Source organism: Dromiciops gliroides, chromosome 4 (assembly GCF_019393635.1).
Source record: "Dromiciops gliroides isolate mDroGli1 chromosome 4, mDroGli1.pri, whole genome shotgun sequence".
In the NCBI taxonomy this organism is placed as follows: domain Eukaryota; kingdom Metazoa; phylum Chordata; class Mammalia; order Microbiotheria; family Microbiotheriidae; genus Dromiciops; species Dromiciops gliroides.
Window position 1 is genome coordinate 459,441,584 of NC_057864.1, and position 16,452 is coordinate 459,458,035.

The 16,452-nt window shown below is 40.2% G+C and overlaps 1 protein-coding gene across 4 annotated transcripts in view; it reads right to left on the reverse strand.

Annotated features, from left to right (window-relative positions):
• Window positions 1-16,452, reverse strand: part of RHOT1 (ras homolog family member T1) — a 69,030-nt gene that overhangs the window by 7,539 nt on the left and 45,039 nt on the right. For 3 of the 4 annotated variants that reach the window (XM_043964280.1, XM_043964279.1, XM_043964277.1), the window contains exons 12-19: window positions 15,684-15,768; window positions 15,187-15,332; window positions 10,514-10,614; window positions 10,043-10,173; window positions 9,348-9,431; window positions 8,605-8,724; window positions 8,107-8,309; window positions 5,345-5,467 (exon numbers count right to left, since the gene is read on the reverse strand). In XM_043964280.1, coding sequence (XP_043820215.1) covers window positions 5,345-5,467; window positions 8,107-8,309; window positions 8,605-8,724; window positions 9,348-9,431; window positions 10,043-10,173; window positions 10,514-10,614; window positions 15,187-15,332; window positions 15,684-15,768 — 993 coding nt within the window. The remainder of the gene's footprint in view (window positions 1-5,344; window positions 5,468-8,106; window positions 8,310-8,604; window positions 8,725-9,347; window positions 9,432-10,042; window positions 10,174-10,513; window positions 10,615-15,186; window positions 15,333-15,683; window positions 15,769-16,452) is intronic. The other variant, XM_043964281.1, reaches the window with a different exon arrangement.

The following is a 16,452-nucleotide window of genomic DNA, read 5'->3' on the forward strand; positions in this document are numbered from 1 at the left end:
AAACCTGCCTTAGGGAGCTTCCAGTATACTGGAGCCAAACGGCCAGGTTTTAAGCACAGTTAAAACAAGTATAATACAAAATAAGAGGTGACAGCAGCAAGAGAGCTGTGAAAGAACTTTGTATCTCTCCCATGTTTGGCTAACACAGTGGGCACTCAGTAATAAACATCTGAGTGAGTGAATATAGGCAACATAATTTACAAGTTGATATGTGAGACAGCAAAAAGCTTCTTGAAAAACCATGTTTTAAAAGTGGCAGGCTGCCCAAGGCATGGATCAGACGTCAGATTTCTAGCAATTCTCCCTCACGGAATAACCTGAGAGGTTTGAAAATGGGGGAGATCCCTTCTTCTAAAAATGGCTGTGGATTGAAATGACAAGATCTGAATAAAGAACTGACTACCATTAAAATGATGACATTTGTACCGCTAACCAGTTTTGTAAATTCCTGCAATGAAATAAGTTTCTGATTTTAAAAATGTTGCTGGAAGTCCTGATGGGTGCAAGAACTACAACTTGTGGATGGAAAGGAATAATCCTCTCCTACTCAAAGATTCAACAGAAGGTAAACTAAGAACTTTGTTACTGGAGTAAAATGCTGCTCTCACAGTACATAAACAATGATCCAATGATTTAACTAAAATGGAATGGAAGAAATGTAATTCTAAAACAAAAGCGGGAAACAGAGCAAGCCACAAAACAAAGTCCCCCAACAGAAGATTCTTTGATAAACATGTGGCCAAAAGAAAGAGGAGGGTTCTACACAGAAATGTATGTGGGACATGGACAAAAAGAAGCTATAAAAAGTGACCAAGCAGCAGACGAGGGCTAATGAACAAGAAAGAAGAAATGACAATTATGTAACGCCCTACATTAGACTAGCAATTCTTGTGCACAGCATGGAAGTGTTTGAGTTTGGATGGAGGACCACTAAAAAACGGCCCTGGGTAGTTCAAATAAATGTTCCAATTCGCACCCTTATAGTAATTCTGTCTCCACATTTAAAAAAAAATTAAGAATTTGGCAACATTTCACAAGAAGGGTTAGATATAATACATTAGAATGTGCGTAGAGGGTATTTGTCATCATGGAACAGCTCAGGAAGAAGCATTGATTAAGTGCCTACTATATGCCAGGCCCTATGCTGAGTGCTTTACAAATATCTCTTTGGAGCCTCACAATCACCTTATGAGGTAGGTGCTATTATTACCCCCATTTTACAGTTGGGCAACTGAGGCAGAGGTTAAGTGACTTGAGAGTAAAAAGCCTTGATGACAGGTTAACATCATAATTTGTTACAATGTAAAGAGATGAAACTGGACAGATTGGGTAAGAGCAGAATCAACTTGGAGCAAGGCCTATAGGACTTTTACTTTGAAAGGGATCTCAACAAACATTACTATATTTGTGTTTTCAGTTTTACATGTTGAATACAACATATACTCAGCTAAAAGGAATCAAGAGATTTTTAAAAAACCAAAATGGTCGACAGTTAGCCTCCTATCCTGAGGAGCAAAATTAGAAAAACAAGCAGTACCAGTGCTGTTTAACAGACAAAGGGCTCTTTCTGGATGGACTCTTAAGATACAAGCCTGGAAAGGGACTAGCTGGGAGGAGTCCACTGGAGCATTCCTGTTCCTCTTCCTATGCTGTCAACGTTTAATTTTCCAGTTATCTATTTTCCTGTGAGAGATAAAACAATTCTGCTGCTATTGGCAGACATTAAGCTACTGCTAACTTATAAGTGGATGCAGCTAAAATCCCAATGATTCTTCAGGGATCAGGGATGCAAAGCAGTCCACTAAATGGTCCCAGAGTATTCCCTGTATGCCCTACCCCCTCATGGGGTAGTTCAGATGAACACAGGCAAAAAAGAATATAAATAAGATATGTGATAAAGATTAAAAGATAATTAACAGGGGCAGCTAGATGGCACAGTGGTTAAAGCACCGGTTCTGAATTCAGGAGTACCTGAGTTCAAATCTGGCCTCAGACACTTGACACTTACTAGCTGTGTGACCCTGGGCAAGTCACTTAACCCCCATTGCCCTGCAGAAAAACCAAAAAAACCAAAAAACAAACAACAAAAAAAGATAATCAACACTTCACAAGGTACTCCAAGATACCCTATGGAATATCAATCTGTAATAAAAAGTCTCCAGAGATGTTTAGAATGAGTTATCAATGTAGAACTGTGTTATGTAGCAGAAGGAGCACTCAACTTAAGAGTTAGAAAACTTGAATTCTAGTCCCAATTCTGACCCTAAGTAACCATGGTCCCTTGGTTAAGTCATAACCTCTGAGCCTCAATTTCCTAAAGTGTAAAATGAAGGGGCTGGTGTAGAGGATACAGCTCCTTTTCAGTTCTAAAATTCTTTAAGTCTATGGGTTTGTGAGCAATAATTATTAAGAACCCATGAAGATTTGCCTAAGAAAACATGCCATGCCAAATCAACCTCATTTCCTCTGTTTATAAAGAATCACAAGACTGGTAGATCTGTGGAATACTGTAAGTACATGGTAAACAGATTCCCATGATATCCTTACAGATATGATGCTGAAGCCCTGATATGGGGAGATTCACAGTTGGCATCCAAAAGAGTAGGGTTCTCTTTCTTTTTTTTTTTTTTTTTAAGTGAGGCAATTGGGGTTAAGTGACTTGCCCAGGGTCACACAGCTAGTAAGTGTCAAATGTCTGAGGCCGGATTTGAACTCAGGTACTCCTGAATCCAGGGCCAGTGCTTTATCCACTGCGCCACCTAGCTGCCCCTAGGGTTCTCTTTCAATCTGTAGGATGTTTCCTCTAGTGAAGTCCTACTAGGTGCAAATTAGGATTTATAAATCTGATATTTTCAGCAAAAGTTTGGATGAAAACATGAAAGGAATTCTTATACAATCAGCAAATGGGAAAGAACTAGGAGGTATAACTAATAAAATAGATTACAGATTCAAAATAATGTCAACAGGCATCTCAATCTCAACAGAATGATGGGCCAAACCCAATAAGATGAAACTTAAGAGAGAGAAATATAAATGCCTACATTTGGGCTAAAAAAAGGTTGTGAATATTGATGCAAATTTTTTTTTAAATACTAGCAAAGAGATTATAGCAATATATCACAAGGATCATACACTATGACTGGGGGGGATTTATAGCAGGAATGCCAGGCTGGTTCAATATCAGGAAAACAATTTTTTTTTTTAATGGTTGTATAAAATAGGCTGGGAAGCCTTGGTTTAGGAGTAATTCACATTAAGATGATTTGGGAATTTTAACTGACCACACTCACTATGAGCTTTTTAAAAAGCTAACATCATTAAGAGAAATACAGTAGACAGATAAGGGAAAGTATCAGTTAAACTGTATTGCGTGGGGGTCACACTATGTCTAGAGAGTCAAGCTCAGTGCTTGGTGTCACGTCTTAAAAGGAGCACTACCCAACCGGACAAACTGGGATGGGGAGGGGTCCAAAAAAGGGTCTCATCTGAGGAAGGGAAATGGAACTGTGTAGCCTAGAGAAGAAAAGATCAAAGGGAGACATGGTAATTGTCTTGCAAACCTGTGCTTTTCTACAGGAAAGAAAGAAAACTAATGGGTGAAGTTGCAGAAATGGAATAAGGAAAAAAAAAATATTCCCACAAGGAGTTCCAGGGTAATTTGGTGGCAGAACGACTACAAGAGGTTTCTGTCATTAGATCTGGGCAGGCAGAGGCCAAACGACCTTCTCTGGAGGACACTGTATTAGCAATTCTTGTTCTAAATGAGAGCATGATTTGTAATGAGCCTGTGAATATGGAGCCCCTGAGAGAGAGAATCATTGAATTTGAGCCACCATTTTTGTCTGTTTGTTTTTACAGGGCAATGAGGGTTAAGTGACTGGCCCAGGGTCACGCAGCTAGTAAGTGTCAAGTGTCTGAGGCCAGATTTGAACTTGGGTCCTCCTGAATCCAGGGCTGGTGCTTTATCCACTGTGCCACCTAGTTGTCCCCACTACCATTTTTTTGACCAAACCAAGAGAATAATGGTTTGGTTTGGTTTGGTTTTTTGCGGGGCAATGGGGGTTAAGTGACTTGCCCAGGGTCACACAGCTAGTAAATGTCAAGTGTCTGAGGCCGGATTTGAACTCAGGTACTCCTGAATCCAAGGCCGGAGCTTTATCCACTGCACCACCTAGCTGCCCCCTACAGCTAATGTTTTATAAAGGTGTCACAATAAAGTAATACAATGAATTTTTAAGCAAAACTAACTGAATGTTTACAATCCAATGATATTTCATCAGTCACCATGGTCTAAACCACTTCTGGACCTTCTCTTTGGGAAGTGCTACACTAGTAATAAGGCGGTCACATTTCATTCTCTATGACTCAGCTTGACTGCAATTTTATTTACCAGACTTGATTCTGAACAACATCTGAATGCTTATTTAAAACAAACAAACAAACAAACACAACAAAGCTATCATCAAAGGAGCAAGATCTGCCTGCACCACAGGCCTGGAGATGTTCCATAAGAGGGTTTCCAAATGCATTTCTGGTCCCTGGCAATGCTGCTAAAGCAAATGTAAAAACATGGAGAGTAACTGCACTGAAGGGGACAGGGTTCTGTGGGGGAATAAGCTGTTCTGTTAAACAATCCAGTCGCACCTCTCCTGTGTCAAGGAGACAAGGACTTATAAAAACACGACTCTCAAAAAGCGGCCCTGTTGGCCCCGAAATCCCTTTCCCATGTTACTCTGGGTCCTTAGTACAGGCAATGGGAGACGCTATGTTGCTCAGGAGTCAAAGCCAATCAGTTAGCTTCAAGAATGGAGGTTATTTAGGAAGCTACAATTCTCCTCACAACACATCCACTAGTTTAGATAAATCTAATAAGTCATAAACATTAGTAAGGTCATTTGGATAACATTTTAATTTGTCTGAATGAGCTCAATACAATAAAATACCACCTATCACTGTGACCTTTGTACTCTAGGTGTCTTCACTTTTCAACATTTCTAATATATTTTTATTCCAGTCTCTCTATTATCATTCAATATTTTAAAAAATAATAAAAACATCAGCCTCCTTAAAGCAGAAAACCCCAAATCTTCCTTTCTTATTCCTTCACAGCATCCCCAAATCCATCTCTTATCTTTAAGAATTTATTAAGGATGGTCTCAAATCTGAAGTACAAACCACCATTCAGCACAATGAGAGTTTTAGTGCCGATTAGTTGCATTTTAAGACTAGTCACCTGATCAGTGGTGGCTATGGAGTGAAAATCTGCATTAAAAAGAAAAGTATCTACTTTCTTTCTTTGGTATTTTTAATAGAATGCCCGGCAGGCAGTAAATAAAGCGAGGACCTGGTAAGAACTGCCGTGAAGAGTTTGTTCTTTACAGATTGCAGCAAGTCTGAGTTGAGGAAGCTCTGACAGATGCAGAATGTGCACCTGTTGCAGGTGCACAGACAGCGTAACCGGGCATGGCTGCGAAAACACACAGAAGGACACAGTTGAGTTCTTACTCACCAACAAGGCACCGCGGGGCTGTGCCAATTGTTTGTTGTTGTTGTTGTAAAGAGACTAAGGCATCAGCAACACTTATGGAGGAAAGGGGCAGCTAAGGGCGAACTAAAGCTGTGCAGAGCATGAAGCTCCCTGAGGCGACCAGATGGGCCACAACACCCAGGTATAAGGCCTAAGGGCACAGGTCAAAACTTCTGCTTGGGGGAGGGTGGAGGGAAGAAATTATTACTGCAGGGTTTTTAGTGTCTGCACAGCGTTAGATGGCACCCTCATCAGAATTAAAAAAAAAACAACACAAACCATAATCTGCCAATAGGGACAAAGTTTTGTTTGCATTTAAAATAATCTCCAATTCCCCCTCCCCTAGCACACACACACATGCTTGAAAATCAGGAAGGAGTAAGTGCTGCTGGTGAACAAAAGACAACAAAAGACAAGTCTATCCACTTTTGGAGAGGCAGGAATCCCACCCTCCACCCTCAATTTACCCCCTGAAGCCCCATTGTGGGGTTACTGAAGCTTGGGAGCTGCTGCACCTGGCAGGCAGCACCTGGGATTCTAGCTAAGGAATGAGGGGCAATATCGAACCCGACTGAAATCAGGAAGGAAATTAATTTAAGGGCCTTTCAAGTGGAGGGGAACAATTTGGCAGAGTCATAGGGCACAACTCATTGCACCTCAACCCATATGACCAAAGGCCAAAGTTGCTCAGGCCCGGTCAGTATGCAATACCTGAACAGGTCCCCACATCCTGCCTCAGAAGGGGGGCCCCTTGGGAGTCAGTCAACCACGACGTCTGGCAACCTGTGAGCATTGCCAGAGGCTTCTCAGCGGGACGACGTGGCTGTGCTGGTGAGGGCTGAGGGGGCGTGGCAGATGGTGCTGGGAGGGTTAGGGAAGATTAGCAGTATCCCATGGAGAAAAAAATGTTTGTTAAGTTTCAATAAGAACCAAAACATCCCTTTGAAAAACATGACTTGTGAGGATGAACACAGCACTGATACTAAAGCCATTACCAGCTGTCATACTGGAATCCATCTGTGATTTTATAAATTGAATCTAAGTCTTTAACATACATAAAGCTCTACCTATCAAGAAAGGCAGGATGCAGACTGTGCTTAGCAACAGCAAGATGCTTCAGGAGAAGAGCTTCAGATCAACCACAGAACAAGTCTCAATGTATGTACATTTTTCAAATATACGCTTGTGTGTGTATATATATATATATATATATATACATGCATGCATGTAATGCTATGAGATGCATTTTAAAATGCAAATCTACATAAAAAGATACATTTAAAAACATGTTAAAAACATACAGTATTAAAAAAAACCAGCATACACCAAGAAATAAGTTCTACCAAGCAGTGCGTTTCTACATGATTATAGTATATTAAAAAGTATTATAAGAAAAGACATTTGGGAATCTTGAAAGAAAATTCAATAAAATCCCTGGGACACCAGAGGGGAAAAATAAACTTATAAAGTAGTGGGTTGTTTCGTTGTTTTTTTAAAGAAAGACACTGTTTTCCTCAAATTCTTTACTCTATCCATGTTGCTAATGTTTTAGTAGAATCTGTCTCTGTAATGATCTTCTCTGCAGGTATATATGCATATGTTTTAAAGCAATAATGCCATGTAAATTGTACAAATACAAGTCTTCTACTACCAGGAATGACTTTTCATCCCATTAGAAAGTAATTCCAACTTTAAGGGTTTGTTGTTTTGTTTTTTTAAGGCATCAGTGGAATGGCTGAAAAGTCAATTATTTGACTTCAAATCTACAACATGCTAACTTTCTGAAATTATCCTTTTATGGGGGGGAAGATAAACCAATCCTGGTTAACAGTAATGTCTGATTATTACTCGATCACAACGCGTTTTTTTCATAAGAAGAAAATGTCAAGATCTAATAAGATGAATAAGATGTATATAACAGTGAATTTTTCACTTTAAACCCCTAAGAAACGCACTGCCCAAAATATGAGATTTTGTTGCAAAACAGAATGTACCTCTCTTCTGAGTCATGCATTTTAAAGCAATTAGTCAACTTAATGTGACAGGTTCTGTGCATGTGTATATATACACATATGTATCAATGTATCATAAATGTACATGAAATTGTGGCTCATTGTCATGAATGGAGACCGTTCATCCAGCTCAAATGCCCTCTACACTAGGTTTTTCAGCTTATTAAACTGAACTTTCTCTTGCCTTATTTTCTCTTATTTTCATGGACAATTAACTACCAGTAGGAGAAAAGTTCATATGAAGAAAGGACACATGAAAAATGCCAATTCTCACACACTGGTTAAAAACCAAAGAAAAATTTCTTTTTGGTTTGTGTGGTCATGTCTTAAAGGCACAAACATAGATTGCAGTAGGCTTTGTTTTTAAAACAAGGGATGCTTTTTAGTGGATTATCCAATCTTTAACAATAAAATTGTATTCTCTTTGATCTGTACTTTCTCACTGAAAGATCTCTTTCTGTTGCTAAATCAATTCCATGTGGCAGCATTCCACCCTCATGACTGACCCCGGCATGCAGTGCCCCTGTGACCCATGCGACCTGCAAATAAGGGATAGCAAGTACTTACGGATACATGGCCATTGTTGTCAACTTAACAAAGATATCTTTACTCGGTGCGTCAGCAGTATTGCAAGTGAAGGCTTGTGGTGGAGGCATTTTGTGTTTCCTGCAGAAGTCACTAGGTGAAATGCTATATTCTTGTCGAATTTCATGTAGGTCTGACTTTGCAGCTACGATTAAGCAGGGTATTCTACTGTCCATGAAGTGTTGCTATACAAAGAAAAAAAGGGAAAAGCCCTCAAAATCATGGCTACATGAAAACTCAAGAGCATCCGTATAGGAAGGGTAACTGTTTCAGTTCTAACTTGGGAAGGCATCATTACTTTCAAAAGGATTACAGAAAGAATATGCCTCAAACATGAGTGTTGTTTAGTACAAACAGGATCTGAACAGTCCATCTTTAATGTAGGAAATGAAACTAATCTACAATGATGTTCTCAGCTCACTAAAGCTTTGTCAAATTCCATATAGGCATGACTGATAACCGAACACAATAGTTACAAACCTTAAAAATCCTGGCACAATATTCAAAGGACTTGGGATTACTGACATCATACACCAGGCATACAGCATCACATATGATCTCCGCCTCAGTTAAGAATTCAGATTCTGAGATATCATGCAACTTGAAAGGAAAGATAATGATAAATATAAACACCAGGAAATAGATAATGGCTCATTGTAAACTAGAAGTTACACTTCTACATTAAAAGGCATGTAGGGGGGCAGCTAGATGACACAGTGGATAGAGCACCTGCCCTGGAGTCAGGAGGACCTGAGTTCAAATCTGACCTCAGACACTTAACACTTACTGGCTGTGTGACCCTGGGCAAGTCACTTAAACTTGGTCTGTTTCCTCATCTGAAAAATGGGGATAATAACATCACCTACTTTGAAGTGGGGTGGAAAGCAGGGCAGCCAGATGGCACAACAGATAGAGTGCTGATCCTGGAGTCAGGAAGATACCCTCCTGAGTTCAAATCTGACCTCAGACACTTACTAGCTGCGTGACCCTAAGCAAATAACTCAACCTCTGTTTGCCTAAATCTACTGGAGGAAGAAATGGCAAACCATTCCAGTATCTTTGCCAAGAAAACCCCATAGGGACTCCCTTGCAGTCCCACTCCCTTAGTCACAATTAATAATTCCATAAATTAATTGGCAATTCATTCCCACTTTGAGCCCAGCACTGGACAAAGGGAAATAAATTCAAGTCTTCATGGGTAAAATGGACACAAAATTTCTTACCAACAAGTATTTCTCTTGTCCATATACATAAACAGTATTAATTGCGTAATAAGATTTATGGTCATCACGAATGTGCTTTTGCCTCTGAAAGTGGAACAGAAATCTTTTATTATTTACAACATAAAATCATGCCACTACATTTCCAACAATAAAGCACAGTTTTATAAATAAAAGGGCTTCTCTTTTCTGCACTATTTGCCACTTAGCAAAGAGGAAAATGATGTTGCTTTTACATTATCAGCATCTAAGGGACAAAAGACTTTTTTTCTGCATATGCTCAAAATGTTCTACATAAAGTGATAGTTGACAATGAGCCAAAAATCAATTACTGAAAATGCCAATTCCAGAGCCACCTTCTGGCTGAAAGGCCACAGTCTGGGGGTCCTTTCATTGTAAAACAGTTAGGAAAATGAAAGACCCAAAGGGGGTTGGCACACTTCCAGCTGCTCACCACATGTGGGACTTGGGATAAGAAACCAGGAAGACAAATGCTGGGGACGATTAGGGCAGAGACAAGACTTAATTCAGTGTTTTTCAGATTGGTTCGACTCTAGAAGGATTGCTCATGCTTTACACTACACTTTGTTCCTGATATATGCCACTGAGTCTTAGTAAACCTTCTTCTACCGAATACAACAGAATGAAAAGGATCCATAAAGACATAAGCATCACATTTTTAAAAGCTGAAAACTCACCATTAAGTTTCTTCCGAGCAGAGCCTGAAGAACGGCACTCTTCCCACAGCCTTTCATCCCAATAACATTACATCTAAACACGTTTCTTTGCGTCTGCTTCTTTTGAAGATCTATCTTTTTATCTCTCGTTACTAAATGAACAAATAAAAACACACATGACAGACCATTTCTCAGCCTCTATTTGGCCTTCTGTAAAACAGGAAGTGATGTGGTCACTCATCCACCGTAAGGGATTTTCGCACCTAAGATAAAGGCCCAATACAAACAATACACAAACCCCAGGGACCAGACCGGGAACCAAAGAAAACAACTTTAACCCTCCTCTGCTCTCTGAATACAGAGGAATTACCCTAACAAGCAAATGGAGGAAAAGCTACTAGAGCTAAGACGCAGGAAGAACAATGAAGACTGATTTATCTTAGATCTTTGGGATTTATGCATCAGATCATCCAACAAATTTCATATCATCACCTGTGATGGCAGAAGCTTGGGACTCCTGTTCGGTCAATATCGAGTAGCCTAGATAGCCCAAATACTCCAGGCACCGCTGTACATCTAAATAGGTTGTAAGCCTAAGGAAAGGGGAGGTTAAAGAAACAGTGAATGGATGCTAAAGGAACATCTATAGACACAAATCTCTGACAGTCCAAACACAGATGGGTCACATGCCTTCTCTTTCGGCTATAGCTCTTCCCTGAACCACCTTGGCCTGAAGGCAGGAGACCCAGCCCCACCACTTCCCAGGGGGCACATCACACAACCTCTTTGTTTCTCAGGGATAATCAACGCTGATATTGTTATGAAAAACAACCCGCTCTGCAGACTTTTTTCAGTCATACAGCACTGCAAGGCATGTAAGCCACTGTTGGAGTTGGTGTTATTATCACCCAACTCCCAGATGAGGAAACTCCTCTGCCAACAGTGGTCAGCCCTTCTCTGAGAGGATATGTGACTTTTATAGGATCACATGGATCCTATGTCAGAGGTAAGACTTGAAGCCAGGTCTTGTTGGCTTAAAGGCCATTTCTATGACCATTATACCAAGGATTCACCACCTTTTTTTCTGGGTCATAGACCCTTTACCAGTCTGGTGAAGTCTATGGCCTGCTTCTCAGAAGAATGGTTTGTTGCCTACATTCATAAATGAAGGAAATGCTAAATTTCCGTTAGAGGAATAGTGACACTAAAGAAGTCATTTTTAACCCCAGGCTAAGAACTAATATGCTATACCATGTAGCCTCTCTTCCAGCATTGTAAAAAGGTATTTTCGAGTTTGGAAAAGAGAATGAAGTAAACAGCTGTCCAATAAAATAGCCCCTGACCAGAAAAAGTAGGTCAAATGGAACACAGCTATCAGAATACTAAGATTTGAGGTTGGAAAAGACCTTAGAGCTATCCAGCCCCTCTAGCCTAACCCCCTAAACTTACAGGTGAGGAAGCCGAAGAGCCAAGAGGCTAAATGACTTGCCAGGTCAGGCAACTAGCAAGTGCCTGAGATGGGCTCTGCATGCAATCCCTCCCGACTCCAAGCCAACATCTCTCCACACTGATACCTCTCGTTGTGACAGCAAGAACCTTAATGAAGTCACCACAAAGCCTGCTTTCTGTCTCTGAGGAGAACATCATTCAGAGAACATGTGTGCTTCCCATAGATGCTGGGCAGCTGACCATTTGATCATGATTACTAACCACTCAGTGGGTAAAGAGTAAGGCAGCTAGGTGGCACAGTGCAGAGAGTGCCAAGTCTGGAGTCAGGAAAACTTACCCTTCTGAGTTCAAATCTGGCTTCAGATATTTACTAGCTGTGTGACCCTGGGCAAATAACACAAGCCCTGCTTGCCTAAATCCACCAAAGAAGGAAATGGCAAATCGCTCCAGTATCTTTGCCAAGAAAACCCCAAAAGGGTCACGAAGAGTTGAATACAAGTGAAAAATGACTGAACAGGGCTGGAGAGAAAGGATCTCAGGATTTAAGGGGCAAGAAGACCTAAGTCTGAGTGCATGGCTTATTATTACCTGTGTCATTTGGGGCAAATCTAAGCCTCAGTTTATCTCTTCTTCTCTTTATTTTGTTTTGGTAGAGACTTATAATTTCACTGATGCAAGCCATTCCCTCAGAGGGTGCTCCCTATGCCAATGAAGAACAGCACCTGTTGCTTGGAGTTAACAAGAGGTTATGTGTCAAAGGCAGGCTTTGAAGCCAGGTCTTTCTCCTGACTCTTTATATATCTGGCTCTTTATATATATCCACTCTCTTACTCATCTGTAAAATAAGGAATAACTGGCTGGTTTCTCATAAAGTTGTGGGTTGGGGGGAAACACAGCCTCAGAAACTGAAGGGTCCCCAGAGGCCAGTGAGTCCAACCTCCCTCTCATTTCACAGATGAAGAAAATGATCAAACTGTGAAAACTCTGCTTTATAAATAGAAACAGTAAAGAAACTAGCAACAATAACACATCAATATGTAAGTTTACCAAATGTCCCAAAACAAGCCTCCGGAAACTTCAGTGCAGAAAAGTATGGCTTTCTTGTATTAAAAGAATAAAGCCCCTAGGAACATTAGAGAAAGAAAGATCAGGGGCCTCTGAGCATCCCAGGGACAACAGCAAACCTATCAAAGTAACAAAAATGAAAAGCACACACAGACACAGTGAGTAGAGATCTGGGTTCAAATCCCATCTCAGACACTGTGGGCTAGTTGGCCAACCTCCATGAGGCTTAGTTTCTTCATCTGTGAAATAGGAGTGACAAATCTTGTATCGCCTGCCTCACAGATGTGTTTGAGGATCAAATGAGCTGTTTGTAAAGTGTTCTGTAAACTTCAAACACTAAGCAGGTCAGCAATTTCTACAACACCTAAAACAGGATCTTTTCTTATCGCCGACACATGAAAAATCCATAAAAAGCAGTGGAGCTTCTGCTCTCAAGTGACACTCGCATCAGTTTAACATGAGGACCCAAAGCTACTGCATAGCTCAGTTCATAAATTATTCTAAAGGCACATTTCCCATTAAGTTAATAAAAATGGCATTATTCTCATCTCTGTGTTCATCACTTCCCTTCAAGTCCCTTAAACTGGCCCCCAGCTGATTCTCTGTCCTCCCTTGCACAGGCTGGCTCCAGGCCCTCTGGGCTCTCCCTTCTTACCTGGGACTCTTAGACTCCCAGGCTTCCTCCAACTTAGCTCCAGTGCCACCTCCTCCAGGAGGCCCTCCGTGATCCCCCCAGGACCTTTCACTGACCTTGTGTATATTATATGTACCAAGACTAAGGATTGCTTCATTTTTGTCTCTTTATCCCCAGAGCCTAGCATAATGCCTGGCACACAGGAGGAGACATAGCACATACCTCTCACAAAAGACCGAATTATCCTCTAGAGCTCATTAGGTTTAACTGCTCTGATTAAATTATCATAGGATCATCGATTTAGAGCTGGGAGATAGCTTAGAGGTAACTACAGGTTCAGTACCTGGCCCGGCATCACAGCTGCTAGCATCTGAGGGCCTGCCGCCAAACCCAAGCAACAATAAATCCTCTGCGCCCCCTAGTGGCCTCAAAGTCGAAGGGGATCTTCCCTGTCTTGATTTTTTTAAATTTACAATCTCATATGTATAAAGAAATCTGGAGGCGACTGGGCAAGTCACTTAACATCAGACTGCCTGACAAAAGGATTCACTAGAGAAGGAAATGACAAACCACTGGTATATATATACACCAGTCCTGACTGAACAACACATATCTTTTCTTATTTTTATATCATAAAAGTATTTTATTATTTATTATTTTCTAGTTACACGTAGAGATAGTTTTCAACATTTGTTTTCCTAAAATTTCTAGTTTCAAATTTTTCTCCCTCCCTCCCTCCCCCCTCCCCAAGACAGCAAGCAATCTGATATAGGTTATATATATACAATCACATTAAACATTTCTGCATTAGTCATGCTGTAAAAGAAGAATCAGAGCAAAAGGGAAAAACCTCAAAAAAGAAAAACAAAAAAAGGAAGAAACAGTATGGTTCAATTTGCATCTAGATTCCACAGTTCTTTTTTTTCTGGACATGGAGAGCATTTTCCATCATGAGCCCTTTGAAACTATCTTGGACCATTGTATTGCTAAGAAGAGTCAAGTCTATCACAATGTTGCTGATACTGACAACACATATCTTTTCAATTTTGACCAAAAGGATTACAGTCCTTACTGGGTATATCTTCCATCTAGATTTTAAATGTGTTTATATGAAAACATTTTAGAGAATATATCATACAAATGAGGTGACAGTTGTCAGTCCCAAGTTAGAAAGATTTATGTGTTGTTTAAAGGTCCACTTTCATGTAGAAGAGGGAAAAGCATTTAACAAATTCTCTTTATTTTCCTATTCTCATGACTAGTTGTATCTTTGCTCAGTCTAGTTCCATGGTATAGAAAAATCTGAAACTCTCACACCCTTGAGAAGACAAATATAAATCAAGGCAGAAGAGTCTATTGAAATACCTCTGTCCCTGGGGTAGCTAGGTGGCGCAGTGGATAGCGCACTGTCCCTGGAGTCAGGAGGACCTGAGTTCAAATCCGGCCTCAGACACTTGGTAGTTACTAGCTGCGTGACTCTGGGCAAGTCACTTAACCCCAATTGCCTCACCAAAAAAAAAAAAACAAACAAAAAAACCCCAAACCAAAAAACTATGCTTTCCAAAGTGGGATCCCTGGATTGCCCCCCCAAAACCCCACCATTAATAATTATTTTAAATACCTCTGTCCCTAAAATAGCAGCTGCGTGGTGGGGCACAGCAGGCAGCACTGAACACTTATCCAAGGCAGAACAGTATTAGCAAGGTATCAAATTGTGTATAGCACCACTGAGATGCTCTTGTACTTCAGAAGAACTACAAAAGTTGCAATGATATGAATCCTATAAAAACATCACTTAAAACTACATGTCATGGGGGCGGCTAGGTGGCACAATGGATAAAGCACCGGCCCTGGATTCAGGAGTACCTGAGTTCAAATCCGGCCTCAGACACTTGACACTTGCTGGCTGTGTGACCCTGGGCAAGTCACTTAACCCCCATTGCCCCACAAAAAAACAAAACAAAAAAACCCAACTACATGTCATTCTATAATCAAGACAAGTGAACTTTATACTCACGTCCACTGTGAAAGAAATCCCTGATAGGTAATCCATCCTCGTTCATTTGTACAAACTGTGTTGTTTACATCAGGTCCCCAAGGCATATAAGGGAAGACTTTGAATAAATCTTTAAGCTCATCAGGTGACAAAGCACAGTCTCTATCCTGAAAACACATTAAAATGAAGGTAGTGGTTCTCTAAGAGGGCAATTCTCTAAGATAAGCGCTTGCTGCTTCTATATCCAAAGTCAAATGAATGAATCTAAATTTTCCATGCCCTTGAGAAAATCTTCTATGAAAAATCTATGAGCTATTTTCTAATGTAATTCTAATCTGAAAAAGTATTCTATAATTTTATATAAGTTTAGAAGATAATAAAGAGCAGGAAAGTCGTTTTAATTGTTCAATTTGAAGAGTTTAATCAGTTTCTTGTCTTACGTGAATTTACCAATCACAGGCAAAAGAATCATATGTGTGTATTTACCATAAAACATCAAATCAGAATTAAAAGCTTACCAAATCATGCTTGTCGAAAATGCTTTGAAGAAATAAATATGCATGATGATTTAATTCAGTGGTGCAGTCGGGAGGTATTTTTAGTCTAAGGCCATAAAAAAAAGTAAAATAAAAACATTATCTAGATGTAAATTTTAACCAAGAAATGAATATAAAAATATTAGAAGTAATCTTATGTAAAATATCTTTAGTTAAGGGTTTTTTTACTCAGCATAGTTCTCAAAGTGAGTTCTCTCTGTGGAGTGAACATCTTTAGGATCAATGATAATGATATTCTTAAATAAAGGGTAAAGCGGCATGTAAACATTTTTTATATGTAAATAGCAGATCCTCTAAGGAGAATTTATAGAAAGTTAGGGATAAGAATCACACAGGATGAAAACAGGGAGATCTGCATTGGTGAAAGGAGCACCCACTTTGATGAAACCCCAGATCCAAAATAATAAAGCCACCTGGGAGGCAGCTATGGTGAAAACTTCCCCTCTAAAATACTTGCTACACCTAACAAGTTTCTAATGTACACAACGTCACAAGATGTAAGGCTGGAACAGAATGATGATGTGGATGTAAAGTCCATCACCTCTATGCCAGACTCGTGAGACTTACTCCCAGAAAGGCTATAGGGGATAGAGATAAGAACAATGTATCTGGGGGACAGGATGCTCTTTTAGAGAAAGAGGGCATAAAGTATAAGGAAACTGGGAGAAGACAGGATGGTGAATGCAGGCTCGGAAGCTGCAGTGGTCTACAAGAGTAGCCTACAAACCAG